Here is a 25,798-nt window from a genome sequence, read left to right as displayed (position 1 = left end):
ACTTATGTCTGGGTTGCTGTAACAACTGAAAAAAAAAACTATTATGAATCAAACAATGGGACTTTCCATGGGCTGCTTTGGGGTGTGCATAATTTTTTCTAAAGCAGCACATAACATCATACATTTTTTGTGTTGTTATATATTTATATTTAACATTTCTTATTAAGATAAGATAAGATAAGATTAGATAAGATAAGATAAGATAAGATAAGATAAGATAAGATTAGATAAGATAAGATAAGATAAGATAAGATTAGATTAGATTAGACAAGACAAGACAAGACAAGACAAGACAAGACAAGACAAGACTAGATAAGATTAGATAAGATAAGATAAGATAAGATAAGATAAGATAAGATAAGATAAGATAAAATAAGATAAGATAAAATAAGATTAGATTAGATTAGATTAGATTAGATTAGACAAGACAAGACAAGACAAGACAAGACAAGACAAGATAAGATAAGATAAGATAAGATTAGATTAGATTAGATTAGATAAAATAAGATAAGATATTACTTTATTGATCCCTAGGGGGAAATTCAGTTGTAATAAGTAAAAATAAGTAAAAAATAAAGATAGATAAATAAAGATAGAACACAATTTAGATATATACAATGTTACAATTGGAATTCAGATCAATACAAATGTTACAAATTAATTAAATAGCAGTAATTACAGGCAGTATTAAAAATGTTTCAGTAGTGACAGGTTGACATGGTGTGATTATGGTTGGTAATGACAGATTAAGCAATATAAATATATAAATATAATATAATATATAATAAATAAATATGTGTTAATAATATGACTGTAAGTTGTAGTAAACAATAATAATGTAATATAACATAATATGATATAGCAAGATAATTATATAATATAATGTAATATGCATTATGATTTAGACTTAGAACTTTTATTTGTCCACAATGTGGAAAATTGCCTTCCGCTTCACAGACACACAGACAATACAACATTTTTAGACAAGAACAGAGAGAGTGCTTGGGATTCTTCCTGGTGATTGCCAGCAGAATTCTTTTAAGGAGCTAGTATAAAATATGGAGTATAAAAATGTAATACATATCCATATGTACATACACATTCACATACACATACATAAGAACACATATGTATACACACATATACACATACATATATATATATATATATATATACATATACACTACCGTTCAAAAGTTTGGGGTCACTTAGAAATTTCCTTATTTTTGAAAGAAAAGTACTGTTTTTTTCAATGAAGATAACATTAAATGAATCAGAAATACACTCTATATATTGTTAATGTGGTAAATGACTATTCTAGCTGCAAACGTCTGGTATTTAATGGAATATCTACAAAGGTGTATAGAGGCTCATTTCCAGCAACCATCACTCCAGTGTTCTAATGGTACATTGTGTTTACTAATCGCTTTAGAAAGCTAATGAATAATTAGAAACATCTTGAAAACCCTTGTGCAGTTACGTTAGCACAGCTGAAAAAGGTTTTGCTGGTTAAAGAAGCTGTAAAACTGGCCTTTCTTTGAGCTAGTCGAGTATCTGGAGCATCACATTTGTGGGTTCGATTATACTCTCAAAATGGCCAGAAAAATAGAACTTTCATATGAAACTCCACAGTCTATTCTTGTTCTTAGAAATGAAGGCTATTCCATGCGAGAAATTTCCAAGAAACTGAACATTTCCTACAACGATGTGTACTTCCCCCTTCAGAGAACAGCACAAACAGGCTCTAACCAGAGTAGAAAGAGAAGTGAGAGGCCCCGGTGCACAACTGAACAAGAAGACAAGTACAGTAGAGTCTCTAGTTTGAGAAATAGACGCCTCACAGGTCCTGAACTGGCAGCTTCATTAAATGGTACCCGCAAAACGCCAGTGTCAACGTCTACAGTGAAGAGGAGACTCCGGGATGCTGGCATTCTAGGCAGAGTGGAAAAGAAAAAGCCATATCTGAGACTGACCAATAAAAGGAAAAGATTAATATGGGCAAAAGAACACAGACATTGGACAGAGGAAGATTGGAAAAAAGTGTTATGGACAGACGAATCGAAGTTTCAGGTGTTTGGATCACACAGAAGAAGATTAGTGAGATGCAGAACAAGTGAAAAGATGCTGGAAGAGTGCCTGACGCCATCTGTTAAGCATAGTGGAGGTAATGTGATGGTCTGGGGCTGCTTTGGTGCTGGTAAAGTGGGAGATTTGTACAAGATAAAAGGGATTTTGAATAATGAAGGCTATCACTCAATTTTGCAACGCCATGTCATACCCTGTGGACAGCGCTTGATTGGAGCCAATTTCCTCCTACAACAGGACAATGACCCAAAGCACACCTCCAAATTATGCAAGAACTATTTAGGGAAGAAGCAGGCAGCTGGTATTCTGTCTTTTAATGGAGTGGACAGCGCAGTCACCAGATCTCAACCCCATTGAGCTGTTGTGGGAGCAGCTTGACCGTATGGTACGCAAGAAGTGTTCATCAAGCCAATCCAACTTGTGGGAGGGGCTTCAGGAAGCGTGGGGTGAAATTTCTTCAGATTCCCTCAACAACTTAACAGCTAGAATGCCAAAGGTCTGCAATGCTGTAGTTGCTGCAAAGGGAGCATTCTTTGATGAAAGCAAAGTTTGAAGGACAAAATTATTATTTCAACTAAAAATCATTATTTCTAACATTCCCAATGTCTTGACTATATTTTCTATTCATTTTGTAACTCATTTGATAAATAAAAGTGTAAGTTTTCATGAAAAACAAAAAAATTCTGGGTGACCCCAAACTTTTGAACGGTAGTATATATATATATATATATATTATTTATATGTCATCAGCAGTCAGAGAGTCAATACAAGATGAGATGAGGATTATATTCATCTACTACATGTGCACTCTGGTTTAGGCTAATTTAACTCATTTCATGTCTTTAAAAGTACTTATATACCTTTCTTTGCACAGATAATGTTTTTATTTTTATTTAGAACTTTTGGATTTGTGTTTAGGTTTATATATTTATCGCCCTTACTGTCTTGTTGTGTCCTTACTGTCTTGTTGTGTCCTTACTGTCTTGTTGTTAAGTACCAGTGTTCCATTCACCACGTCAAATTCCGCGTGTGTGCGAGCTCACTTGGCAATAAAGCTTTCTTAAATCTTGAATCTTGAATATATCACAGGGAATATAATGTATTAATTTTCAACTTATTTATTTTGTCTTCCTCCTAAGTCTCCGCCATGGTTTGTCTGTTTAAGCACTTTGTAAACTTTGTTTTAGGGGCGCCATATAAATAAAAGTTATTATTATTATTATCTATTTCATTTATTGTATTTTAATGAAGTATTCTTATTCTTATTATGTTATGATAGGAAATAACATAATAAGCCTATTTGTTGATATCTTCTGTACACAGAGAGAGTAGAGAGAGTTTTCATATCAGGACTGTTACTTATCCAGAGCAGATGAAATTAGATTAATTTTCTTCTGTTTTTCATCAAATGTATCGCAGATGGAATCTTAAAGCTCCAGTGCAGAACTTTTGGCGCCACCTGTGGACAAAGGGATGCCTGTTATCGCTTTGTTAAACTCCTGCCGGTACAAATGTAAGTTGTGTTTTCTAACGAAATTCTCACTTTGTTGTCTTTAAAGGTCATCACTCGTCATTATTACATTTGCTTGGGTGAAATAAAAAGTTCCTTCACCAAGCTAAAATCACCTAAATAATTGTATTCAGGCACACACATTTCAAAATCACAAGACCACTTTCAAACAACACAAACCTTAATGTTACTGTTGAGTTTGGAGGCAAAAGAAACAGGAGCTTGGATACAGGTTACATCCACAGCAAGAGCGCTGCACAGGCTGACTCCAGGGACAAAAACAACAGCGCCATCTAGTGACTTAGCAGCACAGTATGTCTTAAAGGTACAGTCCACAATGTCAACTGTCACACTAGGTTAAGAATGCAGGCTGCTTGTTAGAATTATTTGAAACTCCAGAGGTTTCCAGAGTGCTTATAAAAGATGTAAAATATAAGAAGTATTTTAGGTGTAGGTCATCTATTTCAGGAGATTTAACAGTCCAACCAAGCTAACCTAAAATGTTATGACAGCAAATTCTTCAATGGTCAATACAGCAATCAAATTATTTCATAATATCACTATTTGCAACTTCAATAATTGGATTTCGAGGTGAATACAATTTTGGGCATCTTTAACTGAATTTGTTGAAGTTGTCTAACAGAGACCGAGTCCATAGATAATGTGTTTCCAGCCAAACTCATACACTAAAGAAAACTGTACTCGACAGCAGGTTTATTCTCAGTGACACCAACAAGCAGTGCTTCAAGTTTACATTCAAGTTTTCAGCTTGCACAGTTCACTACATAATTACACTGATAATAGATACCAAAAAGGTCATCAACAACATCATTTGATCACTCAATGCATGATGAACACTTTGACACAGTAGTTAGCTCAGTAGTGCAAATACTGTTCCAGTGTTTGGAAAAGCATTGTACAGCTAAAAAGGCAGCACAATGTTTTTTAATGTTTCTAGGCAGTAAAATAAAAAAGGGTAAGCTGTATTTAACATTGTGTGTCAAATACACAGTGCCTGGACTGAACGCCGTCTGTGGCGCTTAAAGGAGAAATGGTGGGAAACCTGTCAGAATGAGTGTAAGCCTACAAGTGACATCAAGACATGCTGCATGTTCCGTCACTCATGTCTCACCTGATTCCACATGTGGAACAACAGCAGCATCACATTTACATGAGCGCACAGGACATTTCAAGGCAATTAAAGCTCACTAGGCACTGCTATGTCAAACACTTCAACACTGTAGCTTGTTGCAGTCAGGGGAAGGAAAAAATGGGGTACAGTTTGAAAAAGAAAAAAGGGTAACGGTAGTTTACAACCTTTAGAGTCTGGTCTATGAGAATGAACCTCTAGAGTTTAGGTCAGCAGCTTCTAGGCCAGAACAATAAGGGAAACAACTCTAACAATATTTAACTCAATTTCATGATTTTTGGGATTTAAAAATAGAACACGGTTTTTGGATGATTTCCTTAGCTTTAAGCATCACTACATGACAGACATCATGAATCAGACGACAGGACATTTCTTAAAGAGGGGTATCATGTTTTTTCTAGGCCTTATATTCTCCCTTTAACAGCTTTGTAGAAGCTTTAAATGACCCCCCCACCCACCCAAGAACATTCCACATCCCAGCTTTCTAGAAGCCTCCTCCATTGTTGCACCATGAAACAAAAGCTTCTCTTTTTAAAATGGCAAATGTCGACTTTTAACAATATTCACCAACAGGTGATGTCACAGTTTGAGCAAATCTCATGTTGATCTCGCTGAACTCTCACGTGACTTTTAGAACAAGACATTGAGAGAAGCATGCAGTCTCATCCTGGGCTTACTTCAACATGCTTTTACATTGTTATTTGAAACTTTGCTTAGTTTTGATATCATACATTTCAATTCCTTTTTAAAAAAAAAAAAATGAAATATGAAAAAAGCATAATACCACCTCTTTAAAAAGTTACCTGTCCTGTCTTAAGGCAGAGTACTGTGCTTTACTGGCGAAAGCACTGAGGCATGTCTAGCATATAAAAACAAGGCGGCTAAAAGCACTCAGTTTATCAACCAGTTGATCAACAGAAAATTAATCCTGTAATATTTCTGCAATCAATTCTTATTCTTGAGGCAAAAATGCAAACACTGTTTCACTTTTCAGTCCTGGTAAACTATGATTGAGATTTCTGTTTAAAACTGTTTAGTGTTTGTTAAAACGTAGATTAGAAAATTAATTGCAAAATAATTGTCAATGCAAATAATTCATTATTACAGCCAGTAACGTAACACCTCTTGAATCATAAAGTAAAAGTGCTAATGTAGCTGCAGCAGTAAATATAAAATTGTGCGGAATCAGTCTGAACATCAAGGCACAGGTAAATAAAATGAAAATCTGTAAGCTTTGGTTTAAACAGGTTTTGGTTGCTAGTTTAGAGGCGTAATATTCAGCATCTACACTGATATATGGCTTCACATAACAGACATGTACTAATACTGTAAGTGGCACTCACTACTTTTTAACAGCTGACTGCTGCTAAATTTGTAACATTTTTTATACTTTTGGTTGCAGATTATTTCCTCCACTATAAGCCAGAATTAAACTTGTCTTCCTCTTTCATATGAAACTGCTGAAATGTAAATGACAGAGTTCCAGCTCAGGCAACACTTTAACCTTAACAAAGAGGAACAAAGGCCAGCTCAGGAGAATCCCACTGTCAGAAGAAGAGTTTAAAATAACTCTTCCTCCTCTACGGGCTCCATGACGGGTGTTTGAACTCGATCTTGTGCTGAGTAGCCCACTTGGCATAGATGGCCTTCTCGGTGATGAATCGATGACCCCCACGCCGGCGGTGCTCGTGGAAATTGTACATCTTACACTCATCCAGCCAGACCTTCTCGTAATAGTGGTAAGGAACGGGACTGTGGATGGCTCGTCTATTTGGAGGAGCAAAACACAAGGTTAGGATACAGAAGTGGACGTAGAATCACCATTGTTACAGGGTTTCGACCCATCAGAATCAAGTATTCAACACAGCTGGGTGTTATCTTTAATTATCAGGTGGCCCCCTAACTGGATAGAGACACCAAAGAACAATATGTAGACTGTTGTAATGCCAAACCCAAGGCTTCCAAATAGAAGTCCATACATCAAAAGCTGCTGTAACTGTGGCTCCGTCCACTTCTCACATACAAATCTTTGGTTTCAAAATTGAGTCTCACCTGCAGAAGTTATCATCGATCATTCCATAAACCTGGATGCTGTCGCACATTTCTATGGCCAGAATCATTGTGAAGAATCCAGTGCTGAGATACGTCCCTGTTTTAATCCTGAGAAGAGAGACACCAAACTTACTTAGGTCTGTTCTTAAGAAATGTATCTGCACCTTTTCAAAATAAAAGCCTTCAACTGGAATCAGCTATAGAGTACACTTCATCGTAAATGACCCCTTTACATTGAGTCATTTAGCATGTTCTGCATTGTTAGTGTTTGGATTGATGACTTTTTTTTTTACCTGTTTTTCCCAGTTTCATTCTCAAAGACATTATCACAGGACTCAACCTTCTCTCTGGTCACGGCATACATTGAGGTGCTTGGATATCTCTTTGCTGTTTTCATGAGCGCATCGTAGATCAGTCCCTTCCCGTCTTGCCTCATGTTCCTCTCAGGACCCCAGAACACATACGTGGTGTTCACTGACTGCCCGAAATAGTAGCTCTCGTTTTTAACCAGCCGGGGTACGCTGGTGTGAGACACAACCCGGACAGTGGTGCGGCTCCCCACGTCTCTCTCAAACCCCAGTGTTGGTGCATTGTTCATCCGTAACACACATCCAGTCTTGTCTATCTCTTCTCCAGCGCCAGCTCCAAGCAAGTGACCAGAGCTGGAGACCAAGGCACAGTGGTTACAGTGAATATCCAGGAACTGTGGCGGAAAGAGGACAGGGTAAGAAAGATGTATTTGATCACCATATACATACATACAACAAATGAGTTGTTATATCACACGTTGTTTGATGCCAGTGTTTCATAATGTTTGTCTAAATGATTCAAAGCTAGACTTGTTTTGTTTGCCTCTATATGACGCACGCCCTACTTATACAACAACAAAGTATGCTATCTGGATTCATCTTTCTTTTGATACAAGTATTCTCTCGACCAGTGGTGTTAAACATCTCTTGTGAGACTTGTCACAAAGCCCAGCCTGATTTACTCAAGCACTTTCTTTTAGACAACACTTTAACAAAGCATAAGTTTCATTATGATACAATATTCGATCAATGTTTTACACAACAATACAATGTTTTGCAGTACCACAAAGTGTACCACAATACAATTTGGATTTGATTACATTCAAGGGCCTTTAAAGGAATGGGTCTTGGTATGTGTGTGTCTATTTAACACACAGCCCCAATTCAGCCATGTGAAAATGACGTGCCACGCTGATTGGCTGCCTAAATGTTGATGAATGTTGTCAGAGGAGGGATGCAGATAGATGCAGAGGCGGAAAAACACTGCTAACAGAGCAGTTGGGATGTGTGGCTCTAATCTTTGGCATCTTGACCCTGCAACATGGAAGCAAAACCACAACAGAATAAGATGTAGCGAGACTGCTTGATAGGTGGAAGTGTGGGTGGTTTTGCATGGATGCCTATGCAAATCAGTCATAAGATCACCAGATGAGCCAATTCAAATCGCCATGAAGAAGCTATGTTTAACCAGTAGATGGGTTATGGAAACAAGGCAGCAGCTTTTTCTCTTCCACATTCTCAGGGCTGTTTCTGCAGTGTAAAATGAATTGTCATATGACACCCACCATGTTGAAGAGGTTTAAGGCATTAAATGTTACCATGAACAGAATTAATGCCGATGGTCTAGATCAGGGGTTCCCAAACTTTTCAGCCTGCAACCCCCACTGTCCCTCTAAGTGATTAAATGTTAATCCTTAATACTTAATGTAGCTGGTCTGCAGAACATGAGCCTACCTACATGCACGTGTGACTGAGTTTCCTGTGCTTTTATAAAATAACTTGCTGCTACTGATGCTTTTGCTAGCTAGTTGTTAGCTAACCCTAACGTTAGGAGTCATCTGGCAACAAAATAAAGCAGAAAACTAATGAAAAATATGTATTTGCAAGGTTTTATTTCAAATGTGACTACTATTTATTAGTTAATATTTTTACAATAATGGGTAAAACAGACAATTTTAGATTACTAAAAAATACATTCTGGAAGACATGTCACGACCCCCTATTTGTTTCTCGCGACCCCCAGGGGGGTCTAGACCCACACTTTGGAACCCCTGGTCTAAACGCTTTATTAGACCAGGGGTTCTCAAACTTTTTTGGCTTGTGTACCCCTTTTCAAAAACAATTTCAGCCAAGTACCCCCTTGTATGGCTGAGAAAAAAAAATCAGGAAATAGTATGGGAAATAACATGAATAAATGTATGCATGTGGTTTTACAGTGTCATAACAACATTGAAATGAAACATGATACAAATTCTATACTTTTGTGGTGCAATATTTTTCAGAAATAAAGATTGAGGCAGCTAGTACCTTTGATGGCCCAAGGAGCACACCAATTTATTTCTGTCAAACAAGAAGCATTTCAACCACCTGTCCATTGTTATCCTCCTGGACGCGCTTTTGACGTCAACAGACGGAGGCCGTGTGGTCCAAGCAGTTTTGCAAATAATATATTTTATGAATGAATATGCTCAATTTAGAAATAGTGCCCTATTTGATGTTGCATTGAAATAAAAATGAAATGCTGTTAGAACCTTCCGCATACATGTGAGGTATTATACCTGGGGAAATTGGACATCAACTTTACAGGATTTGGGGATAGATATATTTATAGAATAATGCTGATTGCAAGCAAAAAAGCAATTACTAGAAAATGGAGGACGAATGAGGCACCCAAGGTTGAGGACTGGGTTGAGGTAATACACAATATATATGTGATGGAAAAGCTAACTTTTTCTTTGAGACTGGAGGCGGATAGATTTAAAATAATTTGGGAAAACTGGATGGAGTACATAAAACCACTTAGGTCAGATTTTATCTGAGATGTCAATTGTGGAAAAGAAACCCTAGTTCATAGCTACAGAAGTTGGAATGTTTTGTTTCTTTTGATTTTATTTATTTATTTCATTTGACTTTTTACTATATTCTGTTAGTCGAACTGGCTAAAATACATGGCAGAATGTAAATAACCACTTTGTCCTGGGCATAATTTTACTTGTGTACATGAAAAGGTACGGTCACTTTATTTTGATTTAAAGCAAAAGACTGAGGAAGTCTACGAGTGTCATGTTTAAGTTAAAGATAATGCATTTGTAAGAGAAAATAGAAATAAACACTCAGTCATTGTGTACCGACTGGATATAGAGTATATGGTATAATGTTCAATACAAATAAAATTTAAAAAAAATAAAAATTTAATTAATTAAATGCTGTTGTTAAAGTTGTTTTTAATCAGATTTTTTCTTTATTTGTTATGATGCAACTTTACATTTTTTTTTTACATTTGCCACTTAGGCTACCCCTTGCTGTACTCCCACGTACCTCCATTTGAGAGTCACTGGATTAGACCATAACGTGTCATCAATATTAATGTCAGTCTGTTTCAACTAAGAAAAAAACCTCACAGGATCTTTGATTTCAGTCCTTGTCACTAACAACTGAAAACTCCTCATGGTAGCTTTAAACAGCAACATTTTAAATGTCAAAGGCGAAGATTATGTTCCTTTGTATTCAATGATCTATCTAAACCAGGCATGCCCAAAGTACGGCCCGGGGGCCAATCGCGGCCCAAGGTCTATTTAATTATGGCCCCAAGCTTCCATCTTAAATTGTGCTATTTACAGCACAGAAATTAATCACATTCTGAATCATCTGTACATTTGCAGTTTCTTTCAACCGCACAAACAAAACTAAAGTCAATCCAGAAACGTCTCAAAAAGCTTCATATGGACTACTTGTATAAAGCCAAAACACTGGGAATTCTGCAAGATGACAATAAAGAAGAAACACAAGAACTCTTAAAGCTGACAGGTTTTCAAATGCATGCACTAAAAGTTCAGAAGACACAAAAGAGGACACAAGACAAGATCAAAATTATAAAATCGTACAGAAAAGACCAAATTTGATGCATAAAAAAATGTTCAGAATGTAGGAAAATAATTATTTTTTTTGTAAAATGTTGTCTGGTGGTCAGAAAAGTTTTAGAAACATGAAAAAGAAATGTGATGAAATCCAGATCGTGATCTGCCATAGAAAAATAATGATACAATATCTTTCCCACATTGCCCGACCCTAATGAAAAACATTTTCCTCCAGAAGAAGATAACGTTTGGTAATGTTTATGTGGCTTGTGAAGAACTGAGGACTACCTAGTTTGTGTTTTATGGAGAATTTTTTTGAAATAAGTGTTATTGAAGGTGCTGTGAGGAACTTTTGATTTATATAAATTTTGGCGCCCCCTTGTGGACAAAGTGATACCTCTTATCTCTTCTGTACATGCAAAAGTAGTGTTTTCAACAAAAACCTCACCCTGTTGTCTTTTAACAGCCAGATGTATCACTCAATGTGATTATTTGCCTTGAAAACAGCCGAAAAAGGACGTTTCTAAAGCCAAATGTCAATCATGTGGTCTGACACCTACCCCCCCTGAGTGGTTTAAGGTATTACAAAATGAAAAAAGAGAAGGTATCAGTGTTATTGTTTATGGTTTTGTTTGCTTTTGAAGGTCATAAGGAGGCATCAGTGTTGGTTTTAGTCTGTTTTGCAGCTGGTGAAAAACTCCTCATAGTGCCTTTAACAAGATATTTCATATATATAACTTTTAGGATTCCAAAGTCTCAGTAGGAGACACTGGCCCTGAGGTATTCTGACAGCATCAAATGTGGCCCTCTTTGAAAAAAGTTTGGACACCCCTGCCTACACCTTGTAAAAGTATTTCTTTATGCCACCCATGTCCCGCCTCTCACCTGGTCCATCCCTCTTGGGCTGATCCTCATGTAGCCCCTGAGCGTGGAGCCTTTCTCAGCAGGGGTCGGAGGACCGTCCCGCGTGATCACATGTCCGAACCAAACCAACAGAGGGAGGCTCAGACTCAGCACGCAGAGCCAGCGGAAGGTCTGTATCCGAACAGAGAGGAGGAGGAGGAGCAGAGGGACGTGAACTCAACATGCACATCTGGCTAACTTACAAGAACACACAGAACATTACATGACTGTTCTCACCAGAGGTTTCATATCAAGCCCTTTGGGTGATCCCTAACTCAGAGAGCCCGACGACACTCATGTTTCCAGCTCTTTTATCTCCAGGTAGAGGTAACGAGAGAGACAAACCCAGCCATGGACGAATCGCTATCAAAAGAATCCATACACATTTTAATGGCTGCTGTCTGATACCTCTAATAACTCTCAAATCCAGGATCCTTTTCCTCTCGATTTCATGATAGATTAAAAATCCTCAGAGACAGCAGGACACATTATCCAATCTGCAGGATGTCTGAATTAACAATAATTATAAATCTCTGCAGAGACTACTATTTGGTCCGCTTTGTTGACACAGTAGCTCACTAAATATTGTTAAAAATTTCACAGTTCCTCTACACAGAAGAAGGCTTCCGGTCTGCAACAAAAAGTTTCATGTAGCCTTCAACATTAAAAAATCATAAACATAAAACAATCTGAAACATTTACAAAATAACATGCTGATACAAAATACAGGAATTAAATCGTGGTTATTACATGCACTGTGTTTAGAGTACTAGTGCATCGGGGATATTGCATTACAAGCCCGCGTGCATATATCCGTGCTTTTATTCTGAAAGGTAAGGCCACCTCCGGAAACAGATGTGTTTGCATAATTTGGGGAACTTAACACACTTGTGGTACCTTCGTAATGCTGCCTTCATGGAACACTCGTAATTTTTCAATTTCATTCGAATTCGCAGAAATTATTGCACAAAAGGACCACTCAGGAGAACACTGTATTTACAGTTGTTTTAAAGGCAATATACTATCTTTATAAAAACTAAAATAGATCTGTTTTCACTCACAAAATGTTTTTTTTTTTAATTTTAACATTCTTTTTTATTGATTTTCACATTGAAAACAATAGCTCAGTACATCTTTACATACTTTTTGCATAGTTGGTCTAATAGTCACATCCAGCATTCTTCAGTCCAGCATAGTACAGTTGTAATAGACAGTTGTATTGTACATTAGTAGAACAATCCTTAGGCATCTTCATTATAAATTGCAATTAATATTTAGAAGATTCAGAGGTTTCTCCCATTTTCTTTTAAAAAGATGAGCTCTTCCTCCGACACAGTATCTCAACTTCTCCAAAGTGACAACATCAGATATCAGAGACTTCCACAATATAATAGATGGAGATTCATCTCCCACCCACTCTGTCATTATAGCCTTCCTTACCAACATTAAAATAAATTGAATTATTTCATTTTGTGTCCTGAAAGAGTCCGGTACACTTCCAAGTAGGCACAAAAGTGGTCTAGGAGGCAGATTTTGCCCTATCACTGCACTGATTTCTCCACATACTGCCTTCCAGAATAACTGAATGTTTTCACACTCCCAGAGACAGTGTATTCTAGTTCCAGTATTTGTTTTGCACTTGGGACAGGACAAAATGTTTTTAATGTCCTGGTGAACAAGAGTCTGCTAGTTATTCCTTTGTACATGTGTTATAACCTAATATTTTATCAGATTCAAACAAATAGTAATATTAGGTGAAGTAATAAGTCAATTATTATGTTTTTACATATAAATTCACCAATACTGATTACTTTCTGACAGCTTTTATTTACATTTGGATTTTTTAAATGATGTTTATTGATGTCATTGAAACCAATACACCTGTGAATTTATTAAAAATGCATACCACAGAGGATGAGAGTAAAAATATAAAGAAAAAAACATAAAAAGTAAGTAAAACATCAGCACTTTAGACAATTATTATATTTACAACAGTTTTTATGAATTGTTGCATGCCATTAAAATAAATTCTCATGAGATGCTTTCTGCTGAAAACATCTATTTTCATGAATGTGAAATTCAGCCAGTCTTTTTTAAAGAGGTGGACAGTTTGAAGTGTCAATATTGTGCAGTTACATTTAGAGAAATTGTAGTGTATATATATATGAAGAGTTAATTTGCAAAAACAGATGACTCACTTTTAAACAATTAAAAAAATGTTTCAAAAAACACATTTTTTCTATTACTTGCTTTAGGTATTATCAATCAATGATGTTGGGTGGCTTTGACAAAGTCAAAATTACATCACTGATTAGTGGTATCTTCAAAATGTACTTTATTAAAAAATTAGATTAAAAGAAAATGTGTTTTTTGAAAATTTATAAAAAGGAGATATCTGTTTTTGCAAATGAACTCTTCATTGATATGTAACTTAGATTTCAGTCAGTTAACCAGGATAGTTTTAAGCATACATTTTTGTATAATGCAAATAAACCAGTATTATAGCAGCAATGTTGTACTTTGTAGGGTTGGCTTTGGTGATGGGGGCCCAGAATTCCTGGTGACGCCCCTGATTCTGAGTTTTGCCCACAAAAGTACGACGCCATCTGATCTCCAACCTGATTGGTCAGTAGAAGTTTTTGCCCCTCTCACCTTCCATATGATTGGTTGAGGAAGAGAAGCGAACCAGCGTACGCCTCCTCCCATTGGCTGTTGAGTGTGTCAGTATTATTGCGTCTCCAAAGCGCCCTCCCTCCTAGCAGCAGTAGGCTAGTGTGCGGCGTTCACTGTCTGTGACACGGGAATGTCCTTCCCTGCCGACTTGGATGCCCACGGTATGTACCATGTTTTAAAGGATTGTGTTATGAGTGATGTCTCTTTGTGAGATGCACACAGACACACTGAGACCTCTGAGAGTAAAAGCTCCACAGACAGTGGATGAAGCTGTGACGAGAAGTGACAGATGAGCTCGGCTAGCTAAGTGTGCTAACCTACATTAGCATTGTGGGGCTTCAATGTTCCTACTAATGCTTATTCTGGCTTGTCATTAATACGGATTTATCAGAAATATCAAAAACTGTCGCTTAATGTCACAAATAATTAAATAAAAAGTGTTTTTAGGGTCACTTCAGGGTCTCGTGCTAACTGAGTAGCCTGCTGTAGTTATTCATTTTCAGTTTCAACGATCAACCACTCTTTAATCTTTAACTTTCCCTGTCTGTCTGAAAGGTACTGTTTTATTTTAAGCGTGTATTTCATGAATTAGCCAGAGGTAGTTACACCTTTCTGTCACATGCAATAGGTGTAGGGCAGTCTGGTTCACTGGCTGCATACCAGACAGTGTAGTTATAGGTAAGTAGCTGGCAGGAGATCAAGTTACTCTGCTGCTTAACACTTTAATGTGAGCTTTATTTCCCCAGGTTATTCTCATGAACCTCTGAGAGTTAATTCTAATTTGTCTCAGGCTGGAAGGGTTTACTCTAGATCAGGGGTGTCAAACTCATGTCAGTTCAAGGGGGCCACATACAGCACAAGTTGATCTGTTGACCAGTAAAATCATATGGTAAATGGTAAATGGACTTGTACTTATATAGCGCTTTTCTAGTCTGTCTGACCACTCAAAGCACATTTACATTACTTGTCACATTCACCCATTCATACCCATTCACTCACTGATGGTAGAGGCTGCTATGTAGTGAGGGATCATCAGTGGTAGCTAATGTCATTCGTTCACATTCACTCACCTCTGAACAACAGAGGGAGCAATTAGGGGTTCAGTGTCTTGCTCAAGGACACTTCGGCATGTGACTGCCAGAGCTGGGATCGAACCACCAACCTTCCGATTGACATATGACCGACTCTACCCACTGAGCCACAGCCGCCCCAAATCATAACATAATAACCTATAAATAACAACAACTCTAAAATGTTCCCTTTGTTTTAGTGCAAAAAAAGTAAAAGTACATTCTGAAAATGTTCACATTTAATGAACTATCTTTCTACAAAAACAGCTGTTGGATTTTTTGCCATGATGTGTCTCATAGTGGGCGAACCTGCTGTGAACACACCAAACACACAGGTTACCCATTCACCTGACACAGAGTGTAATGTTTACTACAAAAGAACAGAGAGATTATAATAATGAAGAGGGTAAAGTTGATTATTATGGACCCCCCTGCGCCAGCATGAACAGTTTGCTTGCTGGACAGTGTTGTAGTGCTAGAGTTAGTACTTAGTGGATCATCTTATAGTGCTCTAACAAGTCTTTATGAATCAGAACCGGATTATGCAAACAGCAAGTAATCTATTTTCTCACTTTGAGAAAAAAAGTCTTGAAAAAAAGCTATGTTCAGGTGCGCTCAGTCAGCACTATGATTTTATGCGACCCCCAGAGGACAAATTTGAAATAGTAGTTACTTTTATTGAAAAATTGCAGTTATTGTCATCTCTGTAATTTTTTCACATTGCAAAGTCGTTCCCTGGGCCGGATTGGAACCTCTGGTGGGCCGGTTTTAACCCACGGGACGCATCTTTGAAACCCCTGCTCTAGCTCTTATTGCATTTATGTGCTGTTAAATGTGACCACCATTGCCATCTCTTCATTAGGGCTATTCATTGGCAGTAATCTGAGGATATGGAATGTACATAGTAAATAAGGTAATACACTGTGGCTTCTAAAACATAATGAAAGGTAAACAGCCATAGTATTACCCTTTTGAACTGGCTAAAGAAAGACTGGCATCAACACTGGTGCCTCTGTGTGACCTACAAATGCAAACAAGACCATCAGTAAGACAATGGATTACTTTAATGCAGTTACTTTAAATGCCTGTCACTGCTGCCACCAGATAGGTGTCAGGTAAGGCAAATGCCAAAACAGCCTGTGTTCACATTTACTACAGCACAGGTTCCCAGTGAGTGATACATTTTCAGGATGTACTGTTGTTAGGTTAGAAACACTGCTTTTGTCACCATAATCGACACTCCTCACACTCTTTGGTCTTATCTGTCTGCAGGGTAATAAAAACAACCATCATAAACGGGACAGATTTGGAGCCAGAGCATGGATGACGACAGGCTGATCATCACAACGCCCTTAGCTGGCTGATCTCAGACCAGAGAGGAGACCTCGTTCAGGGTGAATGTGAGACAGATTTGAAGAGTGGAGGCCTAAACGGCATATTTGAAATCCAAGATGTCAATGAAACAACCAGAGGGGATGTCCATTGCCCAGGCGTTGGCCATGACTGTGGCAGAGATACCTGTGTTTCTCTATTCCACATTTGGGCAGGTAAACACTTTGAATTTACTGCTATGTTTTGCATTTCTATTCACTCTCACATTGGACTTTTTATACATAACACTGTCTCTATTACTTTGAGCTGTTTATGTTCATAGCTTACATTTGCCTCCTCTCTTCCAGTCCATTTTTTCTCAGCTGAAGCTGACCCCGAGCCTGAAGAAGGTGCTGTTAGCAACAGCGCTGGGCAGCGTGGCTCTGGCGCTCACTGCTCATCAGCTTAAGAGGCGAGGGAGGAAGAGGAAGCAGGTCACACAGGGGAAGGAGATGCAGAAAACTGTGGGAATACCTGAGGCGCTGATGAAGACAGGAAGACCCTCGTCATTAAAGAGAGGTGTGGAGAGATAAAGATGACATATTAATCTAAAAAGACACTTTATACAGTTCAGGATTTAGGAACATCAGACAAATATGCAGACAGAGACCTTTCTTTCTCTGTGCAGGTCAGTTCACAGGCCGGCAGATGATGAGTCCCAGCACTCGGAGCAATGATACCATGAGTGGAATTTCTTCGCTTGCCCCCAGTAAACACTCAAGTTCCTCACACAGCCTGGCATCTGTGAGTATCACAATCCACAACTAACTGTACGACATTTCTGTACACTCTTTCCATCATTCCACACCTTTCTAATGTGTTTGGTGTGTGTGTGTGTGTTTATGTTTGTTTCTGGCAAAGATGCGGGTCCCAAGCTCTCCTAATCAGTCTGCTAATCCATCCACCCCCTGGGAAGCAGAGCCGGTGGTGGAAGAGTCAGGGGCAGTGGAGGACGCAAATGCAGAGAAGCTGTATTTATTGGGTAAGAGTTTACTATCACACCTGCTTCTTTATAACTGTTTCACACAGGGTGACTTGTAATCTTTGTGTCCTATAGGTATGATGTAAAAGCTTATTTTACCATACTATAGCAGCCTTCATTTCTATATAGTTTAGAACATCTGGTTTTGTTACAACAAGTGAAGAAATCTAAGATCTAATCCTTTAAACACTGGACTCTTGGACCCATAGTGCTGTTGGCACTTCGAGTAGCCTGTGTAATTAATTGGAATTCATTCACTACAGGTCTGTTTTATTCATATACAGACTCGGCTCATATTTCTAATAATTCAAGAAGTGCTTCAGTGGTTGAACAGCTTTTTTTTTGCACATCTTAAATTCCACCTTACATATTTCCAGTTCGGTAAGGCTGTATCCTTCTTTTCCTGTCAGGGATGGAGCTGTTTGAAGAAGCTCTGCAAAAGTGGGAACAGGCACTGAATATCGGCCACCACCCAGGCTCCACCTCCAGCAACAACAGCCTGGCTCTGCAGGGGGCAGCATGTGCAGACTTTTCTATGGTAACCACCAAACAAATCCTTACCGTCACACACACACATGCACACACGCACACGCACACACTGCTTAATAGTTTTTGACATGGTTGGAATACTTTCCACTATGCATACGGTATTGTTGTTTATGATGAAGATGAGAATCCACTCACTCCCTTTGAAATGTTGTTAATACAGCGCATCAAAAGCAACCATACACAGATGTCTATAACTGCCACATCCCTAATATCAAGCCACTCTTGAACATGAGACATCAGAAGTGTCTTATCTGGGTGAAGGAGAAAAACATTTGGACTGTCTCTCATTGGTCTAAAGCCATGAAAGTATGAAAGTATGAAAGTATATTTTGCACTTCATTTAGAAATCAAGGTCCTTAAGTCTGGATGAAAGGAGGAGAGGCACAGAGTCCAAGGTGTTTGAAGACCAGTGTGAAGTTTCCCCAGTCTGTGATGATTTTGGGTGCAGTGTCATATACTGGTGTTGGTTCACTTGTGTTTTATTAAGTCCAAAGACTCAATACAGCCGTCTACCAGGAGATTTTATAGCACTTCATGCTTCATCTGCTGATAAGCTTTAAGGAGATGCTGATCCCCTTTTCCAGCTGGACTTAGCACCTGCCCACAGCGCCAAAACTACTACAAAATGGTTACGTGAATTTAAACCGCTTTAGTCAGTTTGTCTGACTAAACCCAAAGAGAATCTGTTGGATATTATCAAGAGGTAAATGAGAAAGGCATGACCCAAAATACAGACATGCTGAAGGCTGCTATCAAAGCAACCTGAACTTCAATAGCATCTAGTAAAAGAGCCCCAACCAAGTATTACTCAGTGTATAAATTAATATATTTTTCAGAGGTTGGACATTTCTGTAGTATAAATCATTTTTTTATTGATCTGAGGAAATATTATAATAATTTTGAAATACTAGATTTCTGATTTTCATGAGCTATAACTAAAATCATCAAATTTAAAACAAAATACCAAGGATTAAAATATTTCACTGTACATTTAACAAAAATAAGAACAATGACAATTGACCTTTTTGAATTAAATTACAAAATTTTATATAATTTATTGAAATGCACCTGTATACTGATAACAGTGACTCTCATCATGTTTTTGCTTTTGATTACAGATTGAAGTCCGTAATAAAGTGTTTGCTGATAAGCTGGAGACATTACTGCACAGGGCGTACCACCTGCAGGAGGATTTCGGCAGCAGTATCCCAACAGACAGCGTACTGGCAGACTTTGGTAAGAGTCATGTTGGTTCTCTAAAAGACAGTTCAAATGATATTAATCAAGGTGAAGACATAGACACGAAGATTACATGCTCTGTTTGAAACTGGTCATAATCGTCGTAAAATGAGAGGTTGCATTTCTGCAGTGAGGAGCAGGATTGATGTAGATTCTAATACACATTATTGATTTCACAGAAGGGGCACATGTGTTTACCTCTGCTAAGTACTTCGATGTTCCACCCTATCCCGTTAGTTAGTTCCTGTGTTTTCTCTTTGGCAGAGAGTGAAGGAACTCTTATCTTACCCACAGTTGAGAGTTTCCACAGACTCCGAGATGATGATGCAACTACAGTTACCTCTGACGAATCCTTTTTCTCGGCTGCAGAGGTTAGCTTCTTTCTTGTGTATATGCATCAAGCACAATTACAGTTCCTCTGATGTATCATATAAAGGCATGGTCATCTGCTGCATTCTATTTAAAGCATGAGTGGAGTAAACGCTGAGGTATGTGTGTGTGTTTGTGTACGCGCAGCTTTTCGATGCCATGTGTCTGGAAGACGTCTACCAGCCACTTAAGCCAGCAGCTCTCTATGAGGAAGCCTTGTCTCTGGTCCGGGAGGGCAAAGTGGCTTATAGGTCTCTAAGGTAACTAAAGAGTATCAACTGTTGCTAAATACTTAAAGCTGAACTAATCAACATGAGTCGCTCCTGAGTAAAAAACCCAGTGAGAATTATCCCTCCTCTCTACATGTGGAGTGAGCTCTGCTGAGCGTTTTGCCTCCTTCAGCTTATTGTTTTGGTTAGCTATCACTATTCTCATCCATGTTTGTTCCAGATGTAGCAGGCAGCTGCTTTTAATAAGAACAAAATAGCTCTGATAAACTCAGTGTTTAGCACTAAGCAACAGAAAGTGGAGCATTGAGCAGCTAATAAAAATATATTTAATTTTAGGTAAAGAATGGTAGCGACCCGGGGCGCTGGTGGCCTAGCAGTCTAAGCGCCCCACATACAGAGGCTCGCCGGTTCGATTCCCGGGCCGCGACCATTTCCTGCATGTCTTCCCCGCTCTCTACTCCCCACATTTCCTGTCTCTCTTCAGCTGTCCTAAAAAAAAAAAGGCAAAAAGCCCAAAAATATCACTTAAAAAAACCCCCCAAAAGAATGGTAGCGACCCAAAATGGAGCAAAAACAATAGAAAGAACAATAGGCTTACATTAACAGGGGGGTCGACCACGTAGCAAACCCAGACTTTCTTTTAGTAAGCTGGCTCCACAGACCCTGAAGCACCAGTTACAGATAACAACCAGGTTAGGAGTGTTAGAATATGTGACCATGGTGAGCTCAATATCTCTCTGTCTCTTTTCACCAGGACTGAATTACTTGAATGTTTTGGTGACCAAGACTTCCTCGCCAAGCTGCACTGTGTGAGACAAGCATTCCAGGTCTGTTTCAGCTCAAACATGTTACACAGCCCCTTCTCTTTTTATTGTCATTACAACACCTACTTTGTATTCTTTTCTTTTTAAACCTGCAAAACTTGATCCGTCTTTAGCTCTGTTGAACACTTATGAATTGGGAAATGAAGTCTGGCCTTGTTATGCAATGAAGAAGCTTTGAACATGAAAGAAAATAATCAACACTCTGAAATCACTCATTAACGTCACAGTCTTTCATGCTCTGCTGGTTGATTTCACTGTCTTTGTGAGGCTACATTAAAAATGACTATACTTGTGCCTGGTTACACGCTCCAATTGCTAAATAATGAGAAAAAATTGCTTTATTCTGCAACTCACAAGTGCAAGATGGTCCCCTAATATGCATCTCTGATCTCCTACACTGCACACAGCGGAGTGTGCTGCAAGGTAGCAAACCTTGCAGCACACTCCAACAAACTTTTATCTGCTGCCTTTGTGCAGGTGCAGTCTTAGCACCCACAGGGAATGACTCAGGTTTCCTTAGCTTAGGTGGCATTAAGACTACTACTACAAGGTCAGATGAAAAGCAGCAGTTACAATCAGGAGAGGTGACTCACAGCGTGTCTGACATTTAAAGAAAATGATAAAACCGGTCATATTTCTACAACTTGAGATTCATAGCACTACGTCTGTAACATTTTTAACTTTCATGTAAAATGATTTAGGGCTTTGAAGGAGCTGGATGCACATAGCCTGTATACATGGTAACAAATGAAACACTGCTTTTGTTCCCCTCAGATCCTGTTGTTAGATGAAACTCACCGCACATTTTTCATGGAGACCGGAAAGCAGATGATTACAGGCTTAATGGTGAAGGCAAACAAGGTAAAACACTACTTATTTGGATCCTTGCTTATTATCTTCTCCTAATTGGATAAACAGAAGTAGCTTCAGCTTTGGTGGCCATATTTGCACAGTTGTGACTGAACAGTTTCTGTTTGTTTTTTTTTAAATGCAGAGTCCTAAAGCCTTCCTGGAGAGCTATGAGGACATGCTGCTGTACACGCAGAGGGAGGAGACGTGGCTCGTCACGAAGATGGAGCTGGAGGGCAGAGGGGTGAGTGACACTAACTCGCTTTCTGTCTTGTCTTAAATGTCATAATCTGTTATTTTACTAAATAAGTTAGCAGCATATAACTTTCTCCATGTTCACAGTTTGTTTGTTGTTTTTTTGCTAGGTTGTTTATTGGTTTATTCATGGGAACAGGGATACTCAGGCAGATTACATGAACTTGAGATACCTTAGGACTAGCCTGAATTAAACTTTAACAGCAGTGTGGCAACAAACAGTCAAGTTCCAGTGGTGTAAAGCTGTCCTTTAGGTTCAGACTGAAGTTGATTGCATGTATGGTACACAATCCATCTTTCTATAGAGTTAGAATATGCTACCATAACATTTCTTTACTCAATTCTTGACATTGCCTCCAGACATTAGTTTACAACTCTCTTCTGGAAACATATTACTAATGTAACATAAGAAAGGAGACCCTCTTGGAGAAACACACACAGTGAAATATGAAGAAAAAATTGAACATAAATAATGTTGTTGAATCTGTCTCACTAACCACCTGGCTGTGTTAAATACTTGATTCTGATTGGTCAAAAACCCCATGACAATGGTAATTAACTCTGAATAGCAAGAAAAACACCAGGGACAACCTTATCACACACATCCCATCAAATGTATCCATGCACTTTTATAAAGTTCATGACTTCATGTCTTCCTGTTGACAATGTGGCAAAAATGCTGGTGCGTTTTTCTTATATCTTACTAAAATATATCTTTATCACTTTTTATCTAATCTATTTATTTATTTAGCTATTTGTTTGATTGTTTGTTTTAATCTTTATTTTTTAAATATTTTTGTATTTCTTTATTTTGTTTTAATTATTTTTTAATATATTTGTATATATGTTTTATTTGTTTATCTAATTTATTTATTTATTTAGATATTTGTTTGTTTTATTTTTTATCTTTTTATAATTTATTTTTCTTTTTCATTTATTTATTTAATTGATTTATAAGGATTATCCCGATCCCTGTAATCCTCAGTGTCTCTCTTGCCACTTTGCAACCTTATCATCACCAATTGGATTAGCATGAAACTACCAGCCTGATACTGAAACAAAAACACAACCTGCTCTGTAAAACATGCCTCCACAGTTCCTCAACATTATTAACTCTGTAAGGCTCCTTTAAAAATTAACAGGCAGCTGTATTTTGAAATAACTGAGGCAGCTTTGAAAAAATGTGATCCTCATTGTCGCACTGACCTCTGCAGGTGGTGTGTATGAACTTCTTCGACATTGTCCTGGACTTCATCCTGATGGATGCATTTGAGGACCTGGAGAGTCCTCCCTCCTCTGTGGTGGCTGTGCTGAGGAACCGCTGGCTCTCTGACAGCTTTAAAGAGACGGTACATCCAAACACATGCACACACAAGTCACTTTTTAATTCCAGTGATATTAGCTAATTGAGTTCTTGTCTTAGGCTCTGGCGACAGCTTGCTGGTCCGTCCTCAAAGCAAAAAGACGTCTTCTTATGGTGAGTTTGAGCTTGTTTGAACACTTTCTTCCTCAAAGTCTCATCGTACTTAACTGTATACTTCTTTTTTTATATATGTCTGTGATTCTGATGTCTCATTCTTTCTACCTCCACAGGTTCCTGACGGTTTTATCTCCCACTTCTACGCCATATCAGAACATGTGAGCCCAGTTTTAGCCTTCGGGTTCTTGGGACCCAGGCAGCACCTAAGTGAAGTGTGCACAATCTTCAAGGTGAGAGCATACACATCTTAGAGGCTGTCATTTATTTTGACTATGTGCAAACATAATGTATGTTCGTTCTAAACATTACAATTCTAGCTTTGTCATTAAAATGGTTCTGAAATGGAAATGCAGTTCTTGACTTAGTTAGTTTCACATGTTCATTTTGTAAATGCATGGTGACATAATACAGCTGCATGTTGAAAGTAATACTGTGCAGTATTAGTAGTTTTAGAATTAATAGATTCAATGTACAGTTCAGTTTTGACTTCACACTCTGACTTTCTGTCTTTCATTTCTCTTCTTCCACACACAGCAACAAATCGTTCAGTACCTTAAGGATATGTATGATCATGACAAGGTCCGCTTCACCTCAGCTCAGTGCTTAGCAGAGGACGTCCTGAACCTCTCCCACCGGCGGAGTGAGATTTTACTCGGCTATCTGGGAATCAACAGCCTCATGGAGCTCAATGGTGCCCTGCCCAGAGACACAGAAGGGTCCTCAGGGCCTGACAAAGAGGACTACGGTCACTGAGGGCTTCACTGAGCTCGTACAGGCTGAAAGCAGTTGGGCTGGCCAGTATGGAACGGGCAAGGGCTCGCAGCTCAACATCTTCATTCCTATTAAGACCGGATCAAACCACGAGACCCCGTTCATGCGTGTTCATCAGACACAACTACTGTAAGACGATGTGTCCACCCAATCTGCAGTATTTACTGGTCCTTCAAGAGAGGGAGACTGTTGGATATGATTCCATCGCTCTCGTTATCGGCTGCTGTCACGTATCAAAAATGCCTGCTGTAGTCATGTGATCTCTGACGTGTGAGGATTTTTCTCTGCCTTGTTTCGTGACATGGACACTTCATAACACACCCGACAGAAGCTCCTGACACCTCCAGACTGGGCCTTCTACACTGTTATTACTCCACACAGGACACGTCTCTGTAACCTCCATTTATCTGACTAGTGGAATCTGGTTGGACATCATAGTCTTTGTTATATTTGAACAGAAATAGTGAGAGTCTGCTGAAATTGTGCTTAAGGTTGTTTTGTTTTTTTAATTAAACAGGAGGATTTTTGTAAACCGTGATGATTCCTGACAAGCTTTGTCAGCTAGAAGACGAGTGCTGCTTGATGAAGGACGTGATGGATTTATGTCTTCACTACTTGTCCCAAGTTGGTTAAATCAAGAACGCTAGGATGCCAAAAGAAAGCAGTAGAAAAGTGTGTTCAATCTTAAATAAGACAATGCTAAATCAGCTTAGCTAGATAACGTGCTTGTCATTTCAAAGTCTCAGTAATTCCTCTGATATGATGTGAAAAATAAGAATAATATCACTTATAGGTGGCCTGAAAAGATACCTCCCTCTTACTAATGAAATATCTGTCTTATTACATAAAACATAGGATATTAGTTTGAATGGTGTAACAGAGAACAGAAGTCTGTAACAGTGCTCTCAGGAAGTGACATTGTAGAAATCAATATAAGGAAATGGGTAATGTTTGATTTGTGTTTACAGACTCATACAGTCAAATTATTGATTGGAAAAACTACTTCCAAATATTTGGTCTGGAAATTTACATAATTCAAAGCTTTAAGTCACAGAGTAGAAAAGTAAACAAGTAACAAAATACTAGTAATTTTAATATATAAAATTAATGAGGCTGGAGTTATCATTTAATGTTTTTTTCTACCCCTGGTACTTTAAAGCTCCTTTGAGGATTTTTTCCCCATGATTTTGGCGCCCCCTGTGGACAAAACTGTCTTTGCTAATTTTGCGTAATTAGGGTTTCATGACAAAAAGATGTCTTAACAGTCAAATTACTCACTCAATGAGAAATTTTGACCTGGAAAATGTGAAGAAAAAAGATTGAATCATCAGCATACAGTTAATCACTCGGTCTGACACCCACCCCCCGTCAGTGGTTACAGGCGTTAAAAATAACCATATAGAAGTAGTCGCTTTTCTTGTCAATGATCTCTTTTGCTGTTTTAGGTCAGAAAGAGACATGGACACTGATTTCAGTCTGTTTCACAAGCAGCTAAAAACTCCTCACAGGAGCTTTAACCGGTCATAGAGGGAAAAGCTCAGATGCTGCGT

At 38.4% G+C, this 25,798-nt stretch overlaps 2 protein-coding genes across 3 annotated transcripts; one reads left to right on the top strand and one right to left on the bottom strand.

Annotated features, from left to right (window-relative positions):
* Nucleotides 1-4,292: 4,292 nt before the first annotated feature.
* st6galnac4 (ST6 (alpha-N-acetyl-neuraminyl-2,3-beta-galactosyl-1,3)-N-acetylgalactosaminide alpha-2,6-sialyltransferase 4) lies at nt 4,293-12,170 on the bottom strand. Its single transcript, XM_034709638.1, has 5 exons — nt 11,824-12,170; nt 11,569-11,718; nt 7,091-7,500; nt 6,798-6,905; nt 4,293-6,512 (listed from the first exon to the last, which is right to left on the bottom strand). Exons 1-5 carry the CDS (start codon nt 11,833-11,835, stop codon nt 6,326-6,328), a joined length of 867 nt encoding a protein of 288 aa, XP_034565529.1. The 5' UTR covers nt 11,836-12,170; the 3' UTR covers nt 4,293-6,325.
* miga2 (mitoguardin 2) lies at nt 11,624-24,789 on the top strand. Of its 2 annotated transcripts, none has more exons than XM_034709636.1 (16): nt 11,624-11,716; nt 16,602-16,876; nt 17,009-17,219; nt 17,329-17,444; nt 17,562-17,682; nt 18,093-18,220; nt 19,350-19,467; nt 19,735-19,841; nt 19,987-20,099; nt 20,824-20,896; nt 21,668-21,754; nt 21,888-21,986; nt 23,212-23,346; nt 23,421-23,474; nt 23,591-23,707; nt 24,012-24,789. In XM_034709636.1, exons 2-16 carry the CDS (start codon nt 16,781-16,783, stop codon nt 24,228-24,230), a joined length of 1,794 nt encoding a protein of 597 aa, XP_034565527.1. In that variant the 5' UTR covers nt 11,624-11,716; nt 16,602-16,780; the 3' UTR covers nt 24,231-24,789. The 2 variants fall into 2 exon arrangements, with proteins under 2 accessions (XP_034565527.1, XP_034565526.1); XM_034709635.1 differs by lacking the exon at nt 11,624-11,716 and adding an exon at nt 14,307-14,420.
* The last annotated feature ends 1,009 nt before the right edge of the window (nt 24,790-25,798 follow it).

This window comes from Notolabrus celidotus, chromosome 19 (assembly GCF_009762535.1).
Source record: "Notolabrus celidotus isolate fNotCel1 chromosome 19, fNotCel1.pri, whole genome shotgun sequence".
NCBI lineage: Eukaryota > Metazoa > Chordata > Actinopteri > Labriformes > Labridae > Notolabrus > Notolabrus celidotus.
This window is presented reverse-complemented; position numbering and strand designations above follow the sequence as displayed.